The 22,891-nt window shown below is 38.4% G+C and overlaps 1 protein-coding gene across 2 annotated transcripts in view; it reads left to right on the top strand.

Annotated features, from left to right (window-relative positions):
- Window positions 1-22,891, top strand: part of GRB14 (growth factor receptor bound protein 14) — a 120,623-nt gene that overhangs the window by 50,886 nt on the left and 46,846 nt on the right. The window contains exon 1 of one of the 2 annotated variants that reach the window (XM_039242000.1): window positions 4,469-4,645. The exons of the other annotated variant lie outside the window; for it this stretch is intronic. Coding sequence (XP_039097931.1) covers window positions 4,583-4,645 — 63 coding nt within the window. The 5' untranslated portion in view covers window positions 4,469-4,582. Of the gene's footprint in view, window positions 1-4,468; window positions 4,646-22,891 lie in introns of those variants that run through there. 2 annotated transcript variants of the gene reach the window in all.

Consider the following 22,891-nt stretch of genomic DNA (forward strand, 5'->3'; position numbering starts at 1 on the left):
ACAGCTCAGAGCCTGGAGCCTGCTTTGGATTCTGTGTCTCCCTCCCTCTCTCTCTCTGCCCCTCCCCCGCTTGTGCTCTGTCTCTCTTTCTCAAAAATGAATAAACGTTTCTCTCTCTCTCAAAAATAAATATTAAAAAAATTTAATGTACAAAATAAGGAATAGTATAATTCAGATGGAGGAATGACTTCTTGGAGAGGTGACTACTGAGCTGAGATTTTGAGGGAGATGATGAGACTCTTCAGGTGACCTGAAGAGTCAATGAGCTGCCCCAGAATGGGTGGCACAATAGCACAAAATACAGGGGGGAGATGAAAGGGCAGAACAAGTTATGTTTTGTGTAAGGCAGGTGATTGGTTGATTTCTTGTCCAAAGAAGTATTTGTAGCACTTACCAATCAAGAACTATTCTTCTACTTTATAACATTTGTTTTTTGGTTTTTTTTGTGGGTTTTTTTTTTTTTTTTTGGTATAAAGCCACTGGGTGAGATAACACAATGGTAAATTAGGCATGTCCTAACCTTTAAGGAGCCCACATTCTAAATGATAGAAAGTGCACACATAGGAAATAGTAGCTTGACTAAATTAGTATATGATAAAAGGTAAAGAGACAGGATGGAAAAGATGGATGTGGTTGGAATCTGTAAAACGGGATTAAATAATACTTGCTTTACCGGCTTGTCAGAATAAAGTAAAATAACATACGTAAAGTGCCTAACCCTTAAGAGGCAACTTATGTGCATACATTGTCTCTCCCTTCTTCTCTGTCAATTCTAAGGTAAACTTGTACCAAAAAAAAAAAAAAAAAAGTTTGAAGGAACAGGATCAGTGATGCTTTCAGAAGAGGTGTCTCGTGTTAGGCCTTGAAAGATGGGTGGGGTTTAGTGATCGAATTTTGGGAACAAAGAGGTGGACATACAGAATGTGCTTTTGGAAGCTACAGGAAGCTTTGTTGATGTTGAGTGGGAGAAGTTTGAAAGGCAGGCTTGGAACCTAGAGGTTGGCTGGTACCTGGATAGAATCCTCCCCTGCCCCAGTCCTACCTTGTAAACCACTCTGACTAATGGTTTACATGTCGTCATGGGTCAGCTCCTTTGGTAAGCAGGAATCAGGAGCTATCCACTTTGAATTCCCCGCAGCAAATAGCATAGTACTTTACACAGAGTAGGGCTCTCCACACATATTTATTGACTTAGTAAAGATAACATGTGCTTTGGTACATCAGAAACAAGGACTGTATAATGACATTTTATGCTAATATTGTATCAAATCATATAGTACAATGTGGGAAAAAATGTGGGAAAGAATATTGTAGAGTAGAATACTGGGGTGTCCTGCAGAGAGCTGGATCTGGGTTTCACTGTAGCCTATTGACTTACACACTTTGTGAACCTAGGCAGGTTCTTTTGCAAAATGAACTTATATCTAAAACCATTTCTTAGCTCTCTGTTCTTCTGGCATTTGTTTCCTCATCTGTTGACTAGCTAGTGCCTATCTCAAAGGGTTGTTATAAGGATTAAGTGAAAACTAGCTCAGTGCCTGGTTCATATTGGCTGCTCACATATATTGTATTAATAGTCATAGTAATAGTTAATTCTTCTTATTCTTAATTCACATTGGAACCTTGATATGTGTCTTTTGAGGGGCAAAATGTACTCTACTGCTATCAAAATATTGAGCAAGAACCAAAGTAATGTACAGTGCTGTCCTATATATTTCATTGTGGATCCTGCTGCATTAAGCTCAAAATCCGGTTTCATCAAATTTCAGTTTTGGAAATAAGGACCTGAGACACAGTCTAAGGAAAATGCATCTTAGGCCTCATTCTCTGCGATAGCAAAGCATTTTCAGCACCTGCCTTGGTCTCTTCCAGGCGACACACAAACTTGATTTCCTCAACCCTCACAGCAGTTCTAAAATTGTTGGCCATGGATTTTTATCCTCATTTTGCAGAAGCTGAAAAAATTAAGGATCAGGTGACAAGGTTAGTGAGTATGAAAGTCATTTATAATAATGGTAAAAAAAAGGCATAGGCTAAAGTTAAATTTTGAATCAGGGTCTATAATAAGTAGGAAGTAAGGTAAAGCACAGTCAATATGAACATTTGGAAAGGATCACTGATAAAGGACACTCTGCCCATCTTAAGTGTGAATGTCATCTCATTAGTCTTTCTGCCTATTGACCAGGAAAAAGTGTGTATAAGTTTCATTTTTCAAAGACAATGACCTTTTTGGCAACATAGAGTCACAAAATGCCACATTTTGCTCTTCGTGGTTTTCACTGAAAATTTTTAAACTTCAATTTTCAAGTGTTCCAAAGAGATGACCTATCACACGAGTTGTCTGTCAAGTGTTTTTTTTAAGCCCTTATAGGGCAGGGCAGGTATATTGCGCTGCAATAAATATAGAGCCTGGGTATCATTTTTACTTGAAGGATGTATTTTAGTGTTTAAAAAGCTCTATAGTGTCAAGTAAAACAGCATCTTTGAATTCCCACTCACCTAGACCCCAAAATGCGGAATCTGCTTTGAGAACCTCACTTTATGTCCCCGTCAGCTATCAAGTTCTGCGTATTCTTTTCTCCCAATCACTTTTCAAAGAAAATGTCATTTCTTCCTTGAAGTGGTAATGTCACCTATGGTGTATAGTTTCTTCTATTCCAGTGCCTCCCTGGTACTTGGTGTCTAGTCACTATTAGACTCACTTAGCCCAGTACTGGGTATGATTTTTTTTTTAAATTTAAAAATGTATGATCTCTATTCTACTTTGAGATAGTGACCATATCTTATTCTACAATATGTTCCTACCACCTAATGCACTGCCTAACACCTGGTAGGCACTTTGTGTCATTATTTAGTGACACAAACTGCTTTCATGATGGTGGAACTCCTTTTTTGAGACCAGAGATAACACTTTGTAATATTCAAAAACTAAATTGAGAAAAGAAGAAACAAAAAGTCAGATATTATAGATAATAATCTTGAAATTATGTAGTTACTGTGGGCTTTGTTATTGTTGGCCTGCCAGAAAAGTGACTCAAGGTCAAACCAGAATCTTTCACTTTACAAATGGTAACTCCCATCCTAGTATTAGTAGATTTTTATTGGTATTTTTTATTTTAGAAGACCACAATATACCTAACTGGATAAGGATCAAATGAATGCTCCAAACTAGATCCACTTTTGACTTTTTATATTAAGTGATTTTCCCTCCCTAGCTGCCATTGTGAGGGATCTATGTAGGTTTTGAAATTCAAAGTAGGAACCTGAGAGTTTGTAGTGTCTCTTTTTCTTTTGAGGAATATGAGATCACCATGCATATAAAACACACCCTGCTTAGTAGCAGTCTAGATAATGAAATGGAAAGTTTGTGTCTGAGTTGCCTAGAATCTTCCATTTTGCCTTGTTACTATACAGCAGCCACCTTGTAATCTAGCAATTACAAGGAGTTTCCCGCATACTGAATACAGTGGGTTATTCCATGTGTCATGGCCAAAGAGCACAGAGTAGAAGTTTGTTAAGTCATCAGTGCAGCAGGGATCTTATAATTACAATAGCTCGGATTAGTTTCAATACCATGATACTTTTTATCATTTTGAGTGTCTCTTTTAATCTTTATTTAGACTTCATTGAAAATCTTCTTGTTAGCCACCAATGATTTTACTTTGACCCTCCTCCAATCCCCCCAAATATTCTAGTTTTCAGTTATTTTAAGAAAAAAGGCAAAATGCCTGTTAAAATTTTGAATTTGCATTGAGCAGTGATTATTGTCTAAATACTTTTAATTGAATGAAAGATGCTAAGTTACACAGATCTGTGCTTTTTAAAAACTGATAAGCATTTGAAATTCATATATTGTGGTTTTATGCCCTTTTTAAATTTAACATTATTTTTAGGTTGATTGTTAAGGTAATATTTAACAGAAATACTTAAGCATGTAACCTCAAGGATAATTGAAACATCCATAATACAAAAATTTTAGCTGTTAAAGAAATGAGATGCATCAATGAATATTAATAACCTTTAATTATGACACACAAACTAATACTTTGGGACCAATTCTAACATCAAGTTTTTTTGTGCCTTATATAATATGTAGCAGTTGACCCATTTATCAAATTTATGAGTTGCATAAGTAAATTTAGTTCATCGGCATATTTTGGTTCTTTAAATAGACCAATGTAAACAGTTTCTTATCTGCCATATGCTGAAATGTTTTAGTAAACTAAAGACATAACTGCTTAGTCAACAAAGATGGCATTAAATTGCACTGTTTTGGAAAAAAAAGTTAAGTGAACTAGATGCCTGTTAATCTGGTTCTTTAAATATCATAAACAAAAGTATCCGAATGTGTTTCCAAGGACAGAGGCGGAGTTTTCCCGGCTGTGATTGGTTGCTGCCTTGCCCTGTCCCACGGCCATCCTTAATTGGCTTTGGGTAGATTGGAATCACATAAGCAGAGTGACATTTATTACTTTCCTAGTTTCTTTGCACTGAGCCCTGAGATTCCCAAGGAGTAACTGTAAAAGATTTCTTTCATTTCGTCCATGATCTACGAGAGGGGATCATTCTACGAAGAGCAGGCATGAGTCTGAGTGCGAGAAGAGTCACTCTGCCTGCAATAACGCCAATAGTCCTACAGAAGAGGGTATGTGACTTCTTTTGCCTTTTTTTCTTCCTTTTTGTCTTTTTTTTTCTCTTTGCTGTTTTTCTTTCTTTCTGCTACTGTGTGTTTATTAATATGTTGGAAACTTTAGTTACATATCCTGAGAGAGACGGTCATTCATTGAGGCTAGAGGTAATTAAAGGGTATATTATTGAAATTAGACAAAAGGGGGGAAATGCTGTGCTAGAATGTCTCTGTGGTAAAAAAAAAAAAAAAAAGCTCCATGGAAAAGCAGTTTGGTCTCGATTTCAGGGCATTGTGAGTTAGAGAGTATTTGAAGCTTTTCCCTTTTCTTTTTTCCCTCCTGTAACTTCAGGCCTCTTTGCCTTTAGTTCAATAGAAAATCTGCTAGCTATTATGTTTTATATTTGTGTACTGAGAAACAGTTTCTTTGTTTCCCTATAATTCCTAATACATCCATCTTCATTGTTGAATGGACTCTATTATTGTTTTACTGTTTAACCATATGGCACCAGTTTATCAGCCTCTGGTTTCTACCAATTCCTATTGAGTTCCTGCCTATTTGCTTAAGAGAAACTTTCCATTATATTCCCTCGTGAAAGAGGTTTCTGTTAATTATTAATGCAGTAAATCCTATGTTATGAAAATATTATATCTATTAGTTTTTATAAAGTCTATTTCCATGTCTTACTTGCAGCATCATATTTTAAAGGTAATGATAAATACACCACACAATGTAGCATATAAGTAAAATTAAATATAGTAAACTTTTCTTGTACATACTCTGAATGAGAACCGTGTATTTAAATCTTTAAAGAACCAAACCTCCAGTATAGAAAACGAAAGCACCAAAACACATTTTCAGCAATACGCTTCATGAATGGTTTTGGTGACACTAGAAACTGTAATGTTTATTTCCGTACCCTACTTTTAATAGTTAACTGTTAGTTAGCTATTAGTGTATTCCCTAAGTCAAAGGTCATGGTTTAATTTGTTTGAAAATGACAAATGTAACAATTAGGGTGTGTTTTTTTTAAAGAAATATCTTTTTTATTGTTTTTAATTTTTAGGTTTTTAGTTTATTTTCTTATCCAGTCAACCATTTATTCACAAGGGACATTTTACTTGGCATTGGAATCATAAATGGTAATTTTGCCAACATTTGTTCTTTATCTTTCTTCATGCCTTTCTCTCATCTTAAGCACATTTAATTGAAAATACTTTGCTTTGAGCTTGAATCTTTATTTTGATTTAGACTTAACATTAATAATGACTGTATAGACTCCCTGACTCCCTGGAATCTGGAAAGGTATACTAATATGTATCAAATGTGTGTTCTTATGTCGGAGTTCTTCTTGATCCAATTGATACTGCAATTTAGAAAGACCAAGAAACTTTCGTCAGGTTCTTTTGGACGGCAGGTTGGTGTGGTAGGAAGGGTACCACCTGGACTCTCTGTTTACTAGCTGTGTGACCTTGGGCAAGTCACTTAAGCTGGCGGTCATTACTTCTTCACTTGTAACATAATAGCTGAGAGAGTTTCATTAAAAGTTTTCTCAGTCTTACCTGCGTCTGTAATTCTGTGAATCAAACAACATATTTTATATTTTCATATTTAAAATATTTAAGCCGTTTCTTATTTTTTTAGAGTATAAAACATTAGAAGGGATGCTGTCATTTTCAAGGACTTTGAGCACTTAGTCCAGGGCAGTTCGTTTGAGTAAAACTTGGCTAGAAAATCTAGTACTGGCTGGTAAATAGCAGAACAAGAATACTTTGGAAAGCTGTGATTATAACTGATGTTAAGTCTGAGCTGCCGATGGTCACATCATTGTGATTTCTCTTGGTCTCTTATAATAAGCTGCTTGTCAGGTTTTTATTATAATAATTACATAAGTAATTGTGCCCAAGTCCAGTTATTCCTTTCCAGCGAATACACATACTAAATTTCCATATAATTTAGGACATCACCATTTGCTGAAAGTACTTACGCTACTTCTTTGTCCTGGCATTTTAACCCCTGGAGGACCCCTTATCTAGAAGACTATTCTGAAAATCTTCATCTCTTATTTTAGGAATTGGGCATTTTTATGACTAGAAAACATCCAACTGCTCTGGTCAAACCACAACTTTTTTTTTTCCAAGATAGAAAATTATTCCATACTTGTAATTAACTTGTCATTTTCTATATGCACCATAATTTAAGATGATCTTACAAATTGGCACTATTTCTCAGAGTATTTCTCAGAGTATTTCGGGGGCAGCTTCTCATTTTCCTAAGAAGGCAGCAGGTGCCTTTTGCATAAGTTTGGCATAAAGTTTGCTCATCCTTAATGAGTGGCTCTTGAAAAATAATTTGCCAGTTGGAATCTTAATCATTTAAGAGGCTGAGGGCAGTTCTGAAAATGCTTAATTGCACTACAGAGTAATTTTTTTTTTTTTTTATCTGTCTGTGTATCTGCTCTAAATGGCCGTAAGATTCTCCTGAGAGGGGCTGAGAGCTTGAATTTTAAACATGGCCCTTTACACAATATGGGTCTTTTTTTTTTTTTTTTTTTTTTTTGGTAGAAGATCAAAAACATTTTGATCTTTGAGGGACAGGGATTTTGGGTAGATTCTCTATCAACTGAAATTTTGGGAAAGAAATTTTTTGTTTCCTCCCAATTCTATTAGGGCCTTATTTCCTTGATTCTGGTTGACCAAGGTTCTAGTGAAGAAACTTTTCATATCTCTCAGAAATGGTTACATCTTCACCAAATGCTGTGAATGAATCCTTTACCTCATTGCCTATTTCTCAGAGAACTACTAGGTTATATCTTTTTTTTTTTTTTTTGATGAGAGAAGTCTGAGTCTCTTGGGTGTTGAGTGACTTATGCAAGGTCACCCAGAAGGTCAATGGCAAAGCTAGAAATAGAATCTAGGTCTTGTGACTTCCAGTGTGTTTCTCCTAGATATGTGTTACCTCCTGAAATTAATATGTTAATGAAATTGCCTTATGGGGTGTATAATTGTCATTCAACTTCTAGTCTGGAATTAGCTTAGGCAAATCCTTTCATCTCCCTCTGAACCTCCACCAACTCCCATATGTTCTAGTGTAGAAAACATTTTATTCAGAAAGTAATTGTAAGCAGCAAAGTGTGTGTGTCTGTGTCTGTGTGTGTGTGTGTGTGAGAGAGAGAGAGAGAGAGAGAGAGAGAGAGAGAGAGAAGGGGAGGGAGGGAGGGAGGGAGAGAATGAGAATTTATCCCCAGAGCTAGATTGGTACAACATCAAGAAACTATTTTAAGGTCCCAGAGAATTAACAAAAGACTCAAGCGTTGTAAAATATATATTAAGTGCAATATAAAATTCATATTCTTTTTACAGAAAGCCTTCAAGATCAGAAGGCCAGATGCCCATTTTCTGATTTTGTGAGTAGGCATGTTTCATGCCTTTATCAGATTTACAGTGTTTTGCAAATTATGTTTACAAGCATTTCTGTGTTATTTTTCCATACCAGAACTATGAGATGTTCGTGAGCACACAAGATCCTGAAGCATCTTCTGAAATCTGAGAGAGAGAAGGGATAATTTTTTGAATATATTTTCCCTAAGACTCAAATCCTTTTGAAAATCTGAAATTCATGAGTATAATATGGAGCAGGGCCATTTATCTGAAGATTCAATTCTCTGTCTATATGAGAGAATGGTTTATGTTATATTCATTTCCTTCCTCATACAGTTAGAATCATTGCTATGACTTTCTAAAAATAGTTTTGCAAAGAATGAAAGAATACAGATGATCATATCACTGTTTTGCCCAGAAACCTTTAAGTATATACAAAATCAGTCCAAATGTGTGTATCAGTCACTGTGCTTCATGGCCTGTGTGCCCCGTGGTGTCCCCAGCTTCCTGTGAAGCCTCTACTTCGTACATGGCTTTTTCCCTCATGCACCAAACAGTGTTTGATGTTTGTCCTTCTGTACTTCTGCCCCCACAGGTTTGTGCTCCATGGCCTATAGACAACTCCAGGATTCTGTTTGCTTTCCCAAAGGCTATTGTCTGTGTCCCAGCTCAAGCTTTTAAGACTTTCTCAGCACATCTGTCTTGATGATGTCTCCATTCAGTATCAGTGGACATGCCTTTGTTCCTTACTTCCCAATCCGGAGTGTACTGTCATGTGACATCAGTTTTAGCATTAGCTTCTATAATACTGAAGTCTCTTTAGCCATCCATAGTTATGTATCTTTTTGCTTTTTGGCTCTTCAGATTTGACTTTTAGTCTTCTTTGTGTATTGTGTGTGTGTGTGTGTGTGTGTGTGTGTTTAAATATTTAAGTCTTGTCCTGTTTGGTTTTAAATTTTGTCTTTTTTTTGTCTTACAACTAGATTTTAAAAATTTAAGAGACTCTTTAAATAAAGTGCCTTGTCAGTTACAAGCTGAATCTTTATTTCACATAACCAGAAAACTGAATTGACAGCACATTAAACAGGGAGATTTATTTTTCTTTCACTTTACCAGAAGACTCAGTCCAAAACTAATGTAGCCGCCCCACAGTGTCCTCGGGCTACCACGCTTCTTGCTTTCTGTTGTATCTTCCTTCGTGTGGCTCTCTTTTCCTTTTATGGAAAGATAAATGCAAATCTCCAGTCATCTTGCTCACATTCCTGGCATACAGAATGGGAAGCACCAAGAGCATGCTGGCTTCCTCTGTCAGATGGTAGCTGCCACCCTGAGGTAACCAGGAGCTTCTTCTTCATCTTACTGGCCAGGATTATGTCATGTGGTCAACCCTGAATATGGAGGGAGCCAGGAAATGGAGGCCGTGAGCTCCACACACTTAGAATCCCTTCTCCTTAGAATAGGACTCTTAGGGAAGGGAGAGGGAACACTGGTTCTTGGTGGGCAGCTGGCTGTCCCCACTACAAGTGCCCCCAACACATTAAGGACTCCAGCACATTTGTCCCTTGGAGTTTTATTATTATGTTTCCAGATACAAAATATGGCTACTCTTTTTGTTTAGTAGCCATATTAAACAAAATGGCTTTTGTTTTAAATAAAACAAAATATTTTTGTTTTAAAGATTTTGTTTTTAATAATCTCTACACCCTACATGGGGCTCAAACTTACAACCAAGAGTTTCATGAATCTCATGCCCCACTGACTGAGCCAGCCAGGCGCCCCTATTTATAGTTATGCTTTTTGAACAAATGTAATCTATTACTTGTGTAGGGATAGTAGAAGGTACAGTAAGTGGGGAGAGAGTAGATTTCCTGAGGAGGCGAAGGTAATGGAGACCCACAGATGGCTGGCTTGCTTGGTTGCAAGGTGGCTGTGAGGTGGTAATGAGTACAATATTATTGCTGTCTTCCTGGAGTTCTCGTTCTTGCTAAATCTTACTCTTTCTTCTGCCCTTTTCGTCTTATACAAGGTAACTTTGTTGTGTATCCACCTAGGAAGGGTACCACGGAGACAAATGGATTTTGTGTTTTCACAAAATGTTTCCTTTCCTGAGAAGTGAGTTTTTAGGAAGTGAGATATAGTAAAGATTGTTGGTATGTTTTAGAACCAGGAAGCCCTGAGTTTGAGCTCAGCTCTGTCACTGACCAGCAGTGCGACTTTGGGTGCCTTCTTTGAAACGTTTCTGAGGATCATTTTCTCTGTCCTGGGGATGAGGATGCTTTCTCACAGAACAGTTGGATAAATATTTAGAAATAGTTGACACAGGGTAAAAGCTCAAAAACTGAGATTTCTTCCCCACCCCCATCTGTGAAATGGCATGTTTTATTAGTTTCATAAACAGTTTAAAATCTCACTATTACCGGGGCGCCTGGGTGGCTTAGTCGGTTAAGCGTCCGACTTTCGCTTAGGTCATGATCTCGCGGTTCGTGGGTTCGAGCCCCGCATCAGGCTCTGTGNTTACCTCAACTGCCCCAAGATACATGCTGGCAGTCATATGCCAAGCTTATGGCCCCTGAAGGGTCTCATGACTGAGGTTTTATTAAACGGTAATAAATAGGGGTGCCTGGGTGGCTTAGTCGGTTAAGCGTCCGACTTTCGCTTAGGTTATGATCTTGCGGTTCATGCGTTCGAGCCCCGCGTCGGGCTCTGTGCTGACTGCCAGCTCAGAGCCTGGAGCCAATTTCAGAGTCTGTGTCTCCCTCTCTCTCTGACCCTCCCCTGCTCACGCTGTCTCTTTCTCTCTCTCCTAGAAATAGATAAAACAAAACAAAACATTAAAAAATAAAATCTCGCTATTAGCACGAACTTAAATTGTTTTGTGCCCTATCCTCTTAAGTTAGTTGTCCTTGTAGTAAATGAATCAAACAAAAAGTACTTGTCCTTGATATATTGCAGCCAGGGAGAAGAAGGCAATGTGTCTTTCACATGCTGGTTCCCTCACTCTTTTTCTGTAACACTAGGTAGGCTCTAGCTGAATTAAAAAGTAATAATCCAGCTGTTATATGCTAATAATCATTTTTTTAAGCTGGGATCATAGATTTAAATCTAATAAGATAGTTTCGATTATCTCTCTTTTCACTGTTCTGGGGAATATTAGGCAGGGACTTCTGGATGATCTATTTGAAAGAGGTAAAATTGTGCCTAATAGTAAGACACTTGTTTCAGTAGGCAAAGGTGGCATTGCCGGAATGTTAACTACATGATGGCAGGGGCGGTGTCACTTTTGATCATCACTGGACTCAAGTGCCCAACATAGGGAAGCTACAACGTTGGTGTATAATTACTGGTAGTTGAATAAACACAATTTTTGAAAAAATAGAATTGGCCTGTTTGAATACTGACCTGTTATTGGCATTTCCTTCTCTACATTTGTCTCTCTGTTGGATTCACCTCCTTTTCCTCTGGTTTCATACCTTGTGGTGAAAGGCCATGCACTCAGGGGCCACCCTGCCTCCTAATTACCTTTCTCCAGCTCCAGCTTGCTGCTGTGGGCAACTTGTACTCACTGCCCTCACACCCGTAAAATTAAAACAGCTCTAATGCGTTCAGCACTGATTTCACATTCTCTTTAGTCCTCAGAAGAACCCTTCAGGGTTGGTGGACAATCCCAGTTTGGGATGAGCAGCGTGAGGCTTGGAGGTGTTAAGTGGCCTGCCCACAGCACATGTCCAGTCAATGACCCCACAGGACTGAGCTCCAGGTCAGCTCCGTGCCTGCAGCAGGCCTCCTCCCCCAGCCACATGGGCACACTTGCTGCAAGGTCTTTTCCATTTGCCACCACGAGCTCTCTGCACCCTCTTGCGGTCCTTCTGTCGGACCGGTCTCACTTTTCTGCCTATCTCTCTTCATCTCTCTTGTCATTTTATCTAGTTGTGCACTCCGTCTTACCTCAGAGGTGTGGTGACTAAACCATATATCAGAGTTCCTCAGAACTCAGTAGTCCTGTAGAAGTCTCTTGAGACTTACTGAATACCTTATTTGCTTTCAAAATTTTACAATAAAAATCACTTATATTAATTGAGTCCCATCAGTTTGCCTGGAATTTGCCAGTTTTATAGTATGAGGAATCTAACTGATAACCTGGTGGTTGAGGATCTGATCACAGAGCAGACTCCAAAGTCCACCATCACCATGAACACCTGGACTGAACCTCCATGTGAATGGGGGCCATGATCCACGTTGTTCTGTAAACCACAGTGCCTGGTCCAACATTTGGCAAGGAAAGCAGATTAAAAATAGGCTGATTAACAGTCTTAGGCCCTGGCTTGGGGGCAGTGTTAGGCCTGGCTCTCCTCAAGAGCCAAATCTAGAAGATAAGAATTTCTTTTTGGCAGAAGAAAAAAGCAAGAGTTTTGGTAATTTCAGATATTAAACCCTCAGAGAGGGTAGGATAAAGATTTTCTACCCCTGTAGGATATTAAAAATACTTGCTCTTCAGGCAGTTCCTAAAGAGGAGTTCAAAAACGTCTTTGGCAAAATGCCATTGTTAGAAAGTAATTATAAATGCTTCCTAGTCAGCCATATACATTTAGACACATTCAGTTATGTTTGTGAAAGTATCAGGGATTTTATGGTTTCAGAAGGCAAATTAGTGTGGGTAGTTCTCTCAAAATTCAAAGAAACATTTTGAAATCACTGTTCTAAATACCAGGGGAAACCTCCAGCTTGAGTCCTAGGAATGATTCTTGCTGAAGTGACTTTATATTTGCGTGTGTGTGTGTGTGTGTGTGTGTGTGTGCACGCGCGCACACGTATGTGTATGGTTTATATATATATTTATATATTTGGATATATTCCAAAATCTCCCTTTTGAAGTTAAGATGTACACATGATTGATCTGAAAAATTTTAATTGTTAAGAATTTTTTAAAAAATAGCTTTAAGCTTTTTAAAAGCTTGTAATTATGATAGTACCTGCACAGGGTTAACAATATTAAAGTTGTAATTTTCACAACCTTGTATTTTCTCTATTTGTACGCGCTGAGAAGTAAAGACTCCCTCTGCTGGCTGCTTCAGGACATGCAATTTTTCTAGCAAGTTAATCCTGAGGAAAGTGAAACACAAGGAACAACCTGTCTAGACATTCCAAAAGCCAGGTGCTTTGGCACATACGTTCATTTTTATGTTGTGGTTTCTCGTCATGTAATACTTTATCTGAGGTGGCGTGTAGAAGCAGCGGCTTACAGCCGCATGGAGGTTGGAGGAGCAGAGTAACAAGAACAGAGGCAGGTGGGAACCCGGGGACGGGAGATAGTAGACCCTCTTCAGTCTTGGCATCTTTGTCAAATAAGAGGAGGTTGGTGGGTGTTCTCCAAAAGTCCTCTTGATCGTTCATATTTTATGACTCGAACAGCACTGATTACATGTCTTGTACACAAATGTGCTCTCTCCATGTTTTGCACGGATATAAAATAAATATTTAGCAAAATGAAGGAAAGGTAAAATTACAAAAATGTTTATAAGTCACTTGCTTCTAGTGCTGTCACAGCACAGGAATGTTAGGTCTACAAAGTGCTATTTCATGTGCTATTCTAAGTTTATACAATAACTTCTCCCAAATGTCCCAGAAAGACTGAGCACAGCACATTTCATTGATCCTATGGCACCTTAAATTACAAGAAGCATCATTATGTTCTATGTTTCCAGTTAAACTATGACAGACCACTGGTGGTAAGTTACATCCAAATTTCAGCGAAATTAAATGTGAGGAGATATGCTTTTAAAATTAGTAAAATAAGGTAGTTCCTAAAAGTGCTTCAGTTGATGCCAGGCGGCCCAAGAATTGTAATAAAACATCCAATGTGCCCTGGGTGCTAATAAATATTCTCTTTCTTCTCTTCATGTTTTCTCCTCTCTTTTCTTAACACTTCTTCCATCCCTCCCCAACTTGTCCTTCTCACTGTGTGAAACTGTTTTGAACTTTTTTGCTTAGACACATCTTATGGGTATTCTGGGAATAAATGATTGCTTAAACCCTGAAATGAGATACTGGAATAACATTGTGTCCAACATAAGCATGACCAGTGGTTTTCTGCTTTAAATATGAATAAGCATTAGCACTTGTGAAGATTTTTTTTTTTTACTTCAAAGATGAATTAGTCAGCACTGGCGTCTTCACAGGAATTACATGAGTTTTAAAAACACTGAGGCTCAAGAGAACACTCTTTTGATGAAGTCATTGGAAACAGTGTGGGATTTGGGATTTGACCCTCTTTATTCATATTGGATTTAGGTCCTGAAATAACATGCACATATGCATATGTAAATGCGTGTGTGCATGGTTTAGGATATCTTTAGACTTCATTTTTAGTGTTTGCCTTCTTTTATTATGAAATCGGAGCTGTTTCTTTGGCCTTTTCCCCCTACTATATAATAAAACACACTGAAAGGGCTTCCAGTTTCTTAATTGCAGAACTGAACCCCCACTTGAGTCTTTCTGGCTACCCTTGAGGGAGAAGGGAAGGAGTGGTCTGTAGAGCTCTCGGTCTGAGAAGAAGAGCAGAAAGGATCAAGAACAGAGTTGGAGTCTCGGAGAGGGGAGAGCGGTATCAGGGGGACTCTGTGTGGCCCTTGGCCTGCACACCGGCTCTCTTCTCCTCAATGGAAGACTGGTCAGGCCGTGATGTGACAGGGTTACTCCTCTAAGCTGTCAGGTGTGGCACTGCTTAGCCCCCTGCAATGTCAATTTTGGGGCATTTCCACACCAGGTCCCTTTGGCTTGATGCTGGGTGGGAAACAAATTAATTCATGCATCATACATCTCCATCCTTAAGTTTTAAATTTATATCCAGAACTTCTGGAAGTTCTACATGGATCTCCAGTAACACAGGTCATTTTTTTAAGTTTATTTATTTTGAGAGAGAAAGAGAGAGAGAGACAGAATCCCAAGCAGGCTCCACGCTGTCGGTGCGTATGCTGACTCAGGTCTTGATCTCAGGAACCGTGAAATCATAACCTGAGCCAAAATCAAGAGTTGGGATGCTTACCCGACTGAGACAGGTGCCCCAGTAACACAGGCCCTTTAACTTTGAATTCGTTTTATCTATTTATCCAGACAGGCCCCATGATTTTCCCACTGAGATGAAATCACATACAAATGTAGACAAGTTGAGAGATGGTGTGGGGGTGATCCAGCTTGTGACCTTGAGGACTGGGGACTAAGGGAAAGAGCCTGGCTCAGTCAGTGGTGACGATGGATCTGCCTCACCGAACTCGGAGCCGTCTGCCTTTGATATCAAATGTGAGAGAAAAATTAACCTGTTTGGTTAATAAACCATCTTAGGGTAGATTTTCTGTTACTCCTCGCTGAACCTGTACCTAAATGGTCACTCCTAGGTGACCATGTGGCTATTTGTCATTATTCTCTTACCAGTTTGTAAACATGTTTTTGTAAACTTCCATTTAAAACTGAATTCTCTATTTCCTTCCAGCTGTTGGAAAAAGGCATTCTGTCATTTGTGGATCTGAAAACTGCTCCCCTCTGTGGTGGGTTCCCTGCTGGTTTGCACTGATGGAAACCAGGGGTCCGCAGTGCTGAGTGAAGAGCCTTCTTGAACATGCCTCCTAACACCTGTGCTTCTTCACCTGCTCCTCATAATTTCATTCCTCTGCTCTTGGCAGAGTGGTCCATCTCTTGCTGCATGCGTGTTTTTTGCTTCTTTGATCTTTGGAGTCTTTACTTATAATATTTGTCCTGCCCAGATGTCCTCGACCTTTTTTTTTTTTTTTTTTTTTTTAATTCTCACAGAATACCAGAATTGAAATGGGCCAGAGAATTCACCTTCTCCACCTTTATTCAGTTCACAGGTTTCATAAAAACTTTGCTTGTGTTTTCGCTTTGGTATCCATGTATTTTTTTGTCCCCTGGAGGTTTTCTAACCCTCTGAGGTCTCAAAGCTACTGTTTTGGAATGCCTTAATGTTGTCTCCTGCAGAGCAATGCATGATGGCTTCATTCATCACTATAAGAATAGTTTTGATTATCAGCTGTGTGCTAGGTACTATACTAACTGCTGGAGACACAAGGAGAAGAAAACAGTGACTTCATCCCTGCTGTCGTACAGAATTCTGAGCATTGGAGGCTGATCGATAGTCATCATGTGGTTGTGCACATGCATACATGGCACAGAGGGCCTGGACCTAAACTGAGAGGGTCATTGAAACTTACCCACAGAAATAATCGTTCATCTGAGGGATGAAAAGTAGAAGATGGAGAGACAGTGTAAAGGCAGCTATAGTATATGCAAAGGCCCTGTGTCAGGAAGGAGCATGACTGTTTCAAGAAACTGAGAAAAAAATAGTATTAGTATGTTTGGCGTTAGAGAATAAGGAAAGGATTATAGGGTGTAGTTCTGAAATGAGCAACAAGGATAAGGAATAGACGAGTTTGTGCCGGTCAATTTCTGTAATTCTGATATTGGTGACAATACATATTTTGAGTTAATATCTTACAACTAATTGAACATGTACTGCTCATGCTCAAGTAAAATAATGATTGAATATCTTTTTTAATGGAGAGAATTTAAGACATCCTACTACCTGACTTCTCTAAACCATGTACTATTTTGCTCTTAATAAATATTTGACAGCTAGAAAAATAAAACAAAGTGGTAATAAAGAAGCAGTAGTTCCCTTGAGTTGTTAGGGTCTTTCGGAATGGTTTTTGGTTTTTAAAGTATACCATTTTGTTAGAGATTTGTAATAAGTAATAATGAATATATTATTTTCCATTTCCTTCAAGGGAACACACTGAGTTACTTAATTCAAAATATCTAAGAATGTCTTCTTTTATCTTAGGACACTGCATTCTTTATTTAGAAGAATATAAAAGCCCAGGGCCACTCTGACCTTGATATAAAAATATTTCTCATGATGTAGGTACATTGCCTATCTATTAAAAATAATAGAGAAAAAAATGGAAACATTAAAAGATAGCTTCATAATCCTACTGCACTTGGATGATAAACTTTTAAAGAGCTATAGAAAATAAACTTTCGTTGGGACCTAGTTGAGGTCACACTTCTAAGGGCCTTATTTCTTACCTTTTATTACCCATGTGTAAACAACATATATAATTAATGGATACAGTAAATAAATTTATGTTTCTTTTTAGAAGTTATATACTTTTCTTCATGGTAAGGTCTTAGTATTTAAATGTGGTGTTTAAATTATTTTAAAATAAATAGTAATTAATAAGAGTCAGTGTTTGATTTAATATTAAATGTAGTATTTAAATGTAGTTAATTTAAAAATGAAATTTAAATTTTCCTAAAATAGAAACTTTGGCACAAGAAATAACCATGTCCCAAGGATCTTTTCCCCCCGTTTTGTCTTTCTTCTTCTTTTCTTTCTTTATTTTAAAATTTTCTCACTTCATTCTGTGGATTCTTGGTCATGTATTTATGCATAACCCATGCTTACTTTTTACTTGCTGAGTGATTATCCCTCCTCTCATCCCCCTCCTGTGAAAAAACAGAGGCTAAAGGGGAGGAAGCCACCCTGTACTAATCGCTCACCCATGCCCTTTCTGCTCTGTAACATTGCCACATGACCAGATGACAGTCCTGAGTTTGTCTCAGATATTCCAGGATGAAACCAGGGTGGGAAAGGACTGGCTCTCCCATACCATCACATTCCTGGGCTCCGCAGGGAAGAGCAGGGGGCTGCCCGCTGGGCCCCTGCCTCCTGCTTTCCTAAGACTTTTGAATAATCTGCTCTGAGAATCAGAATTTCCAGCGCTTGTAGCAGATGAATACCATGTGTGCTTTGGGGGCAAGGTGATACATATTGAATTGACTTTCAAATCTGATTCCTTTATTTTTTCAGAAATGACCATTGTCTGATTTTTAAATATTGTATATCTTTTAGTCTTAATTAAGGCTTTAGGGGCCTCCAGCTTTCTTCTAAAACGTTAACCATTTCTTGCCATCTCTATCTACTTGAACATTGTTGTGTCTACCGCTTTGAAAATGGGTTATATTAATTTTTTAATCTTTTGCCTCTATTTACTTTTATGGAGGGCAGTCTAGGGGAGTTGAAGTATAAAACCTATGAACTGCCTTGATAAGGATGTCAGCCAAAACAGAGATGGGCTCCACCCACATTCCAGCAAATCCCCTGGAGGGGCTACTTTGTCCACGTGGTACATGTTCACGGCCAGTTGCCATATGCTCCTGGAGAAGTTTTCCAAGCTGTAAACCACTCCAAAGGCCAAGGCTGCTCTGACTGTCAGGATTACAGTGACCGGGCAAGGCTTGTGTGTACACTGTTGGCTGTCCTTGGCCACTCTCCTTGTTTATGCTGCTGGGATGTTATAGATAGGCCTTATCAGTGCATGTCTCTCTTGCTGGTCAAGTATCTATCTGGTCATTGATGAAACAAAGAAAGTTCCTATATTTCTTTAGTGTTAGGCAGGATTACTGCCTGCTGGTATATAATTTCAGATGATCAGTTGGTATAAATAATATGTGTCTCCTCCTGTTTTTCACTTTATAAAGCAAGCTGAGAATTTGGATCACCGACCTGGAAATTATAATATCCCTTTATTAAGTAGCATAATTATGATTGATCTTAAAAAAATATGATCTTAAAATTTCTTTGCTACCACTCAGTATGTAGAGGACACAGGATACCATTATGTTGCTCTAACAATTCTTAAGAACAGCCCAGTTATTTGCTTTTTTACCTGATCACAAAAGTTTTTAACTTAGTTTTAATCCATACTAGTCAAGTAGGTTTTCAGATGATTGGACTTTTTTTCTTAAATAGTACAATTTTGTGTAGTTATACTTTTGGGAAGAGGCATATTCAACTCAGGTAGAGAGTTAAGGCTTAGATCAGCTTTCCCTTTTTTTCATATATTTTAAGGAGAAATAAATACTAATAAAATGAGGCTTTTTAACAAGACACCCCTTTGTGATATAAGAAATTTTTCACAATTATTGAGTAGATTTGAGAGATGACAGGGATTTACTGCTGTGGAATATCAATTAAAATATAATTTTCTCATTCTTCAGTGAATGTGTATTTTGAGTAAATTTCATTTAAATGAGAGTTAAAAAATACAAGTTTGAAAAAGAGTTCAAACAAAGGTACCAAGCTTTTCTTCCAGTAGGTGTTATTTATTTTAAAATAAGTACATCCACCTGTTCTAAAAATTTGAGTTGGCCTAGCCCTTCTAAATTTATGTGTCTTGATTCTTGGCAACCTTTTTCTTTCAAATTTGCAGTAATATACTGTGAGGAAAATAATGGCATTTCCTAATCGGTTAGATGCCTTTTCCTTTTTCCCCAAATTTGCCTCTTGTTCACTTCTTCAATTTGGCTTAGGCTTCCGAATGTCTCCAGTTTTTTTTTAAATTTCTTATTTCTTTTAATATTATAAAAGACATAATAGATTTAAAAAATAGAGCACGAAAAGTAAGAGGCATACTTCTGTTAACCCTGGTCATGGAGTTCTCTGCAAGAAAACATGGGTAGTCAAGGAGTGCCCAAGTGGCTCAATCAGTTGAGCATCCACCTTCGGCGCAAGTCACGATCTCATGGTTCAGGAGTTCTAACTCCTCGTCAGGCTCTATGCTGACAGCTCAGAGCCTGGAACCTGCTTCAGATTCTGTGTCTCTGTCTCTGCCCCTCCTCGGTTCAGGCTCAGTCTCTGTCCCCTCTCTCTCTATCTCTGTCTCTATCTCTCAAAAATTAATACATATTTAAAAAGATTTTTTTAAAAAGAAAGAAAACATGGGTAGTCAGGAAGCCTTCCCAGCAGCCTCCATGTCATTCCCATTTGCCCCCCATCTTCTGACGTGAGATTTGCCAGCTGGCCTCTGAGGGAATTGAAACAGTGGCTCATCATTGCAGCACATGAAGGAGCAGCCGCAGGGTTGGATCCTCTTTTCGTCTCCAGAGAAGTTGTCTTCACATTGCTTTTGTCAGGAGCATGCAGCAAGGCCTGACCTGGTCAGCATTAGCCAGAGCACATGGAGGTACAGTGGACGGCATCCCTTAGAATCCCACCAGTTGTTGGCACCGACACAGATCCTCAGGACACACACTTAAGAACAGTAGCCTCCTTGCGTGCAATCTCGGGAAACATGGAGATTCCAGGCAGGTCTTGGGATCTTAGTGAACCACATGTGTTAACCAGAAAACAAATGAATTGACATGAAAGCTCAAAGAGTTGCATCTGATCTTGGCGATGTATTTTCATGACCTTTTTCATATGACTCTATGCAGCAACCTCAATGACTGCAAATCTTAGCACTGCCCACAAACAGCGATATGGAGTCAGTACTTGCCTAGGTCTGTTTATAAGAAAATATGTATATCTGTGGATCATTGAGAAGAATTTGAATTTACTGAGCATTACAATTTAATTAATCATATACGTTGCAACCGAAAATATTTTTAAATTAAAGTTTATAAATAGGTATTGAGTACATACTATGACAAACACTTTGGCTCTACAGGGGTACAAAGTTCTTTTGTTCCAAAGATCTTTATTAAGCCATACATACCCTGCCTTGGGCCAGGTACCTGAAATATGATGTCAAATGGTAAACAAACAGAGATTTTCTTTGAAGGAATTTATTAGTACAATTGAAGAGAAGGGCCTGCAAATAGAAAATTACCAAATAAGAGTATGTAAAAGAGTACTATAAATTACAAAGCCTTGAGCAGTCAGGGAAGGCTTTCTGGAGGAAGTGCCATGGACACTGGGGCCAAACAAGAAGTACAAATTTGCCAAATAAGGCATGTTGGTGGTGGTTGGAGCACTGACCCCGGTTAGAGGGTACCTCACATGCAACTAAGACGGAACAGCTTGCAAGTACCTGTCCTATTTGTCTAGGATCATAGAATGACCTGTAATATAGGCTGGTTTCCGAGAATATACATACTGTGTGCGTTCGAGAGTTTGGGCTTTATTCCATGTGTTCCCACTTTTCCTGGGTCTCTTTTTATCTTACGTTCCCTTTCAGACTTTCTGGCCTCTAAGTCATCATTACGTATTGCTACTTCTCAGGGTTCAGTCCTAGATTCTGTTTTTCCTGTGTTTTTCCCTTTTTCCCTTGCCAGACGTATCCAAGCCAATGTGTTTGTTTACTACTTAAAAGCTCTATGGTTCTTAAGTCATTTCTGAACTTAGGACCGTATATCCCTATTACCGCCATCCTGCCTCCCACCTCAGTTCCCTTAGGGCCAGGCTTGCTCTCAGTCCCTGACTCCTCTCAGTCCTCAGAACTTGCCAAATTCCTTCTCACCTGAGGGACCTCTGTTCTTTTAGCTTGAAATGCTCTCACCTTCTCTTTGCCTAGCCCTTGCCCATTCTTACTTCAAATCTTGGCTTAAATGTTGCTTTTTCACAGATACCTTCCAGGTATCTCCTAACCACCATTTTATGATCAGTAATACGCTGCCCTTTTATGCCTTAGTTTGTAATTATTATTTTTTTTAATACTGCTTTCCCTACTAGACTTTAAGCTCTCTGAAGGAAGCAACAGTCTCTGTCTGTGACAGCCTTATATTAAAACACTTAGCAAAGGATATGCACCTTGTAAGGGGTCTGAGGCAGTGGTACCAGTGGTACCAGTTCATACTGGTAAACTGGCCGTAAAAATAATTTTTTTGTCTACGTCTCCTACCATGCTCCTACCAGCTGATTCCAAGCTGGATGCCTGACTTGCAGCTCCTGAGTATTAAACAGCCGGCTCAGAGAAGCTGTCCCTGCCGATGGTGAGGGAGGGAGTGTGCTCTGAAAGGCCCCCAGAAGATTGTTAGAGAAGACAGGGAGGTGCCTGGTAGCCAGTCTAACAAGGAAATTCACACTGTACCGTGTAAAGGATATTTTGGGGTCATGATTTTCGTTTACCTATGAATTTTTTAAAGTTCCTATACCATTTCCTTGAATAGCATATTGAAGCATTATATAATATTCCATTCTATGAAAGTATTGTCATTCACCATTCTTTTATTGTTGAATATTTAGATTAATAGAATTATATGTAATGCTTAGCTGGATATGTCTATGCGTAAAGCCATTTTCCACATTTAGGACAGATTTGCTGAGATGGTTTACCTAAGTGAAATTACTGAGTCCGTGGAATGGACCTTTTAGTGCTTTTGAATACTTTCCAATAGGTGTCCAAAATAGTTTTACCACTGATATCACCCCTATCACTGTAAAAGAGCAAGTATTTTGTCACACTGTTATTAAGTGTAATTTTAAAAAAATCAGTAGGGCAGGGGCACCTGCGTGACCCAGTCAGTTAAGCATGAAACTCTTGATTTTGGCTCAGGTTGTGAGACCAAACCCTGCATCGGGCTATGTATTGACAATGCAGATCCTGCTTGGGATTCTCTCTTTCCTCTCTCTGTCCCTCCCCTGCTATGCACATGTCCTCTCTCTCCAAATAAATAAGCAGTAAAAAAAATGTTAGGACAGAATTGATAAATAATTTTTATTTGCATTTGTTTGAATTACTAAAAATGTTGAAATGTCTATATTTTTGTAACAAGTGTATTTCTTATAGTGAATTTTCTTACTGTTTCCCACTTGTGTGTGTATGTATGTTGCTCTTACTATGCTATTATCATAGGTATTTATCTTTTTATAATTAATTTAATTAATATATAACATACCATAGTTAATAATGGAAATTCCAATACATTACACAACTTGGTAAATGTTAAGCGGAGTATTGTATATGAAACTCTAATTCTGTATAATTTAGGATAACATTAGCTGCTGTGATAGATAAATACAAATTCACAGTAAGTGAACACAATGGAAGTTTATTTCTTGTTCATGTCAAAACTCCATATGGGCATGCTTAA

The sequence above is a fragment of the Hyaena hyaena genome, unplaced genomic scaffold (assembly GCF_003009895.1).
Source record: "Hyaena hyaena isolate Hyena2069 unplaced genomic scaffold, ASM300989v1 scaffold_207, whole genome shotgun sequence".
Taxonomy (NCBI): Eukaryota; Metazoa; Chordata; class Mammalia; order Carnivora; family Hyaenidae; genus Hyaena; species Hyaena hyaena.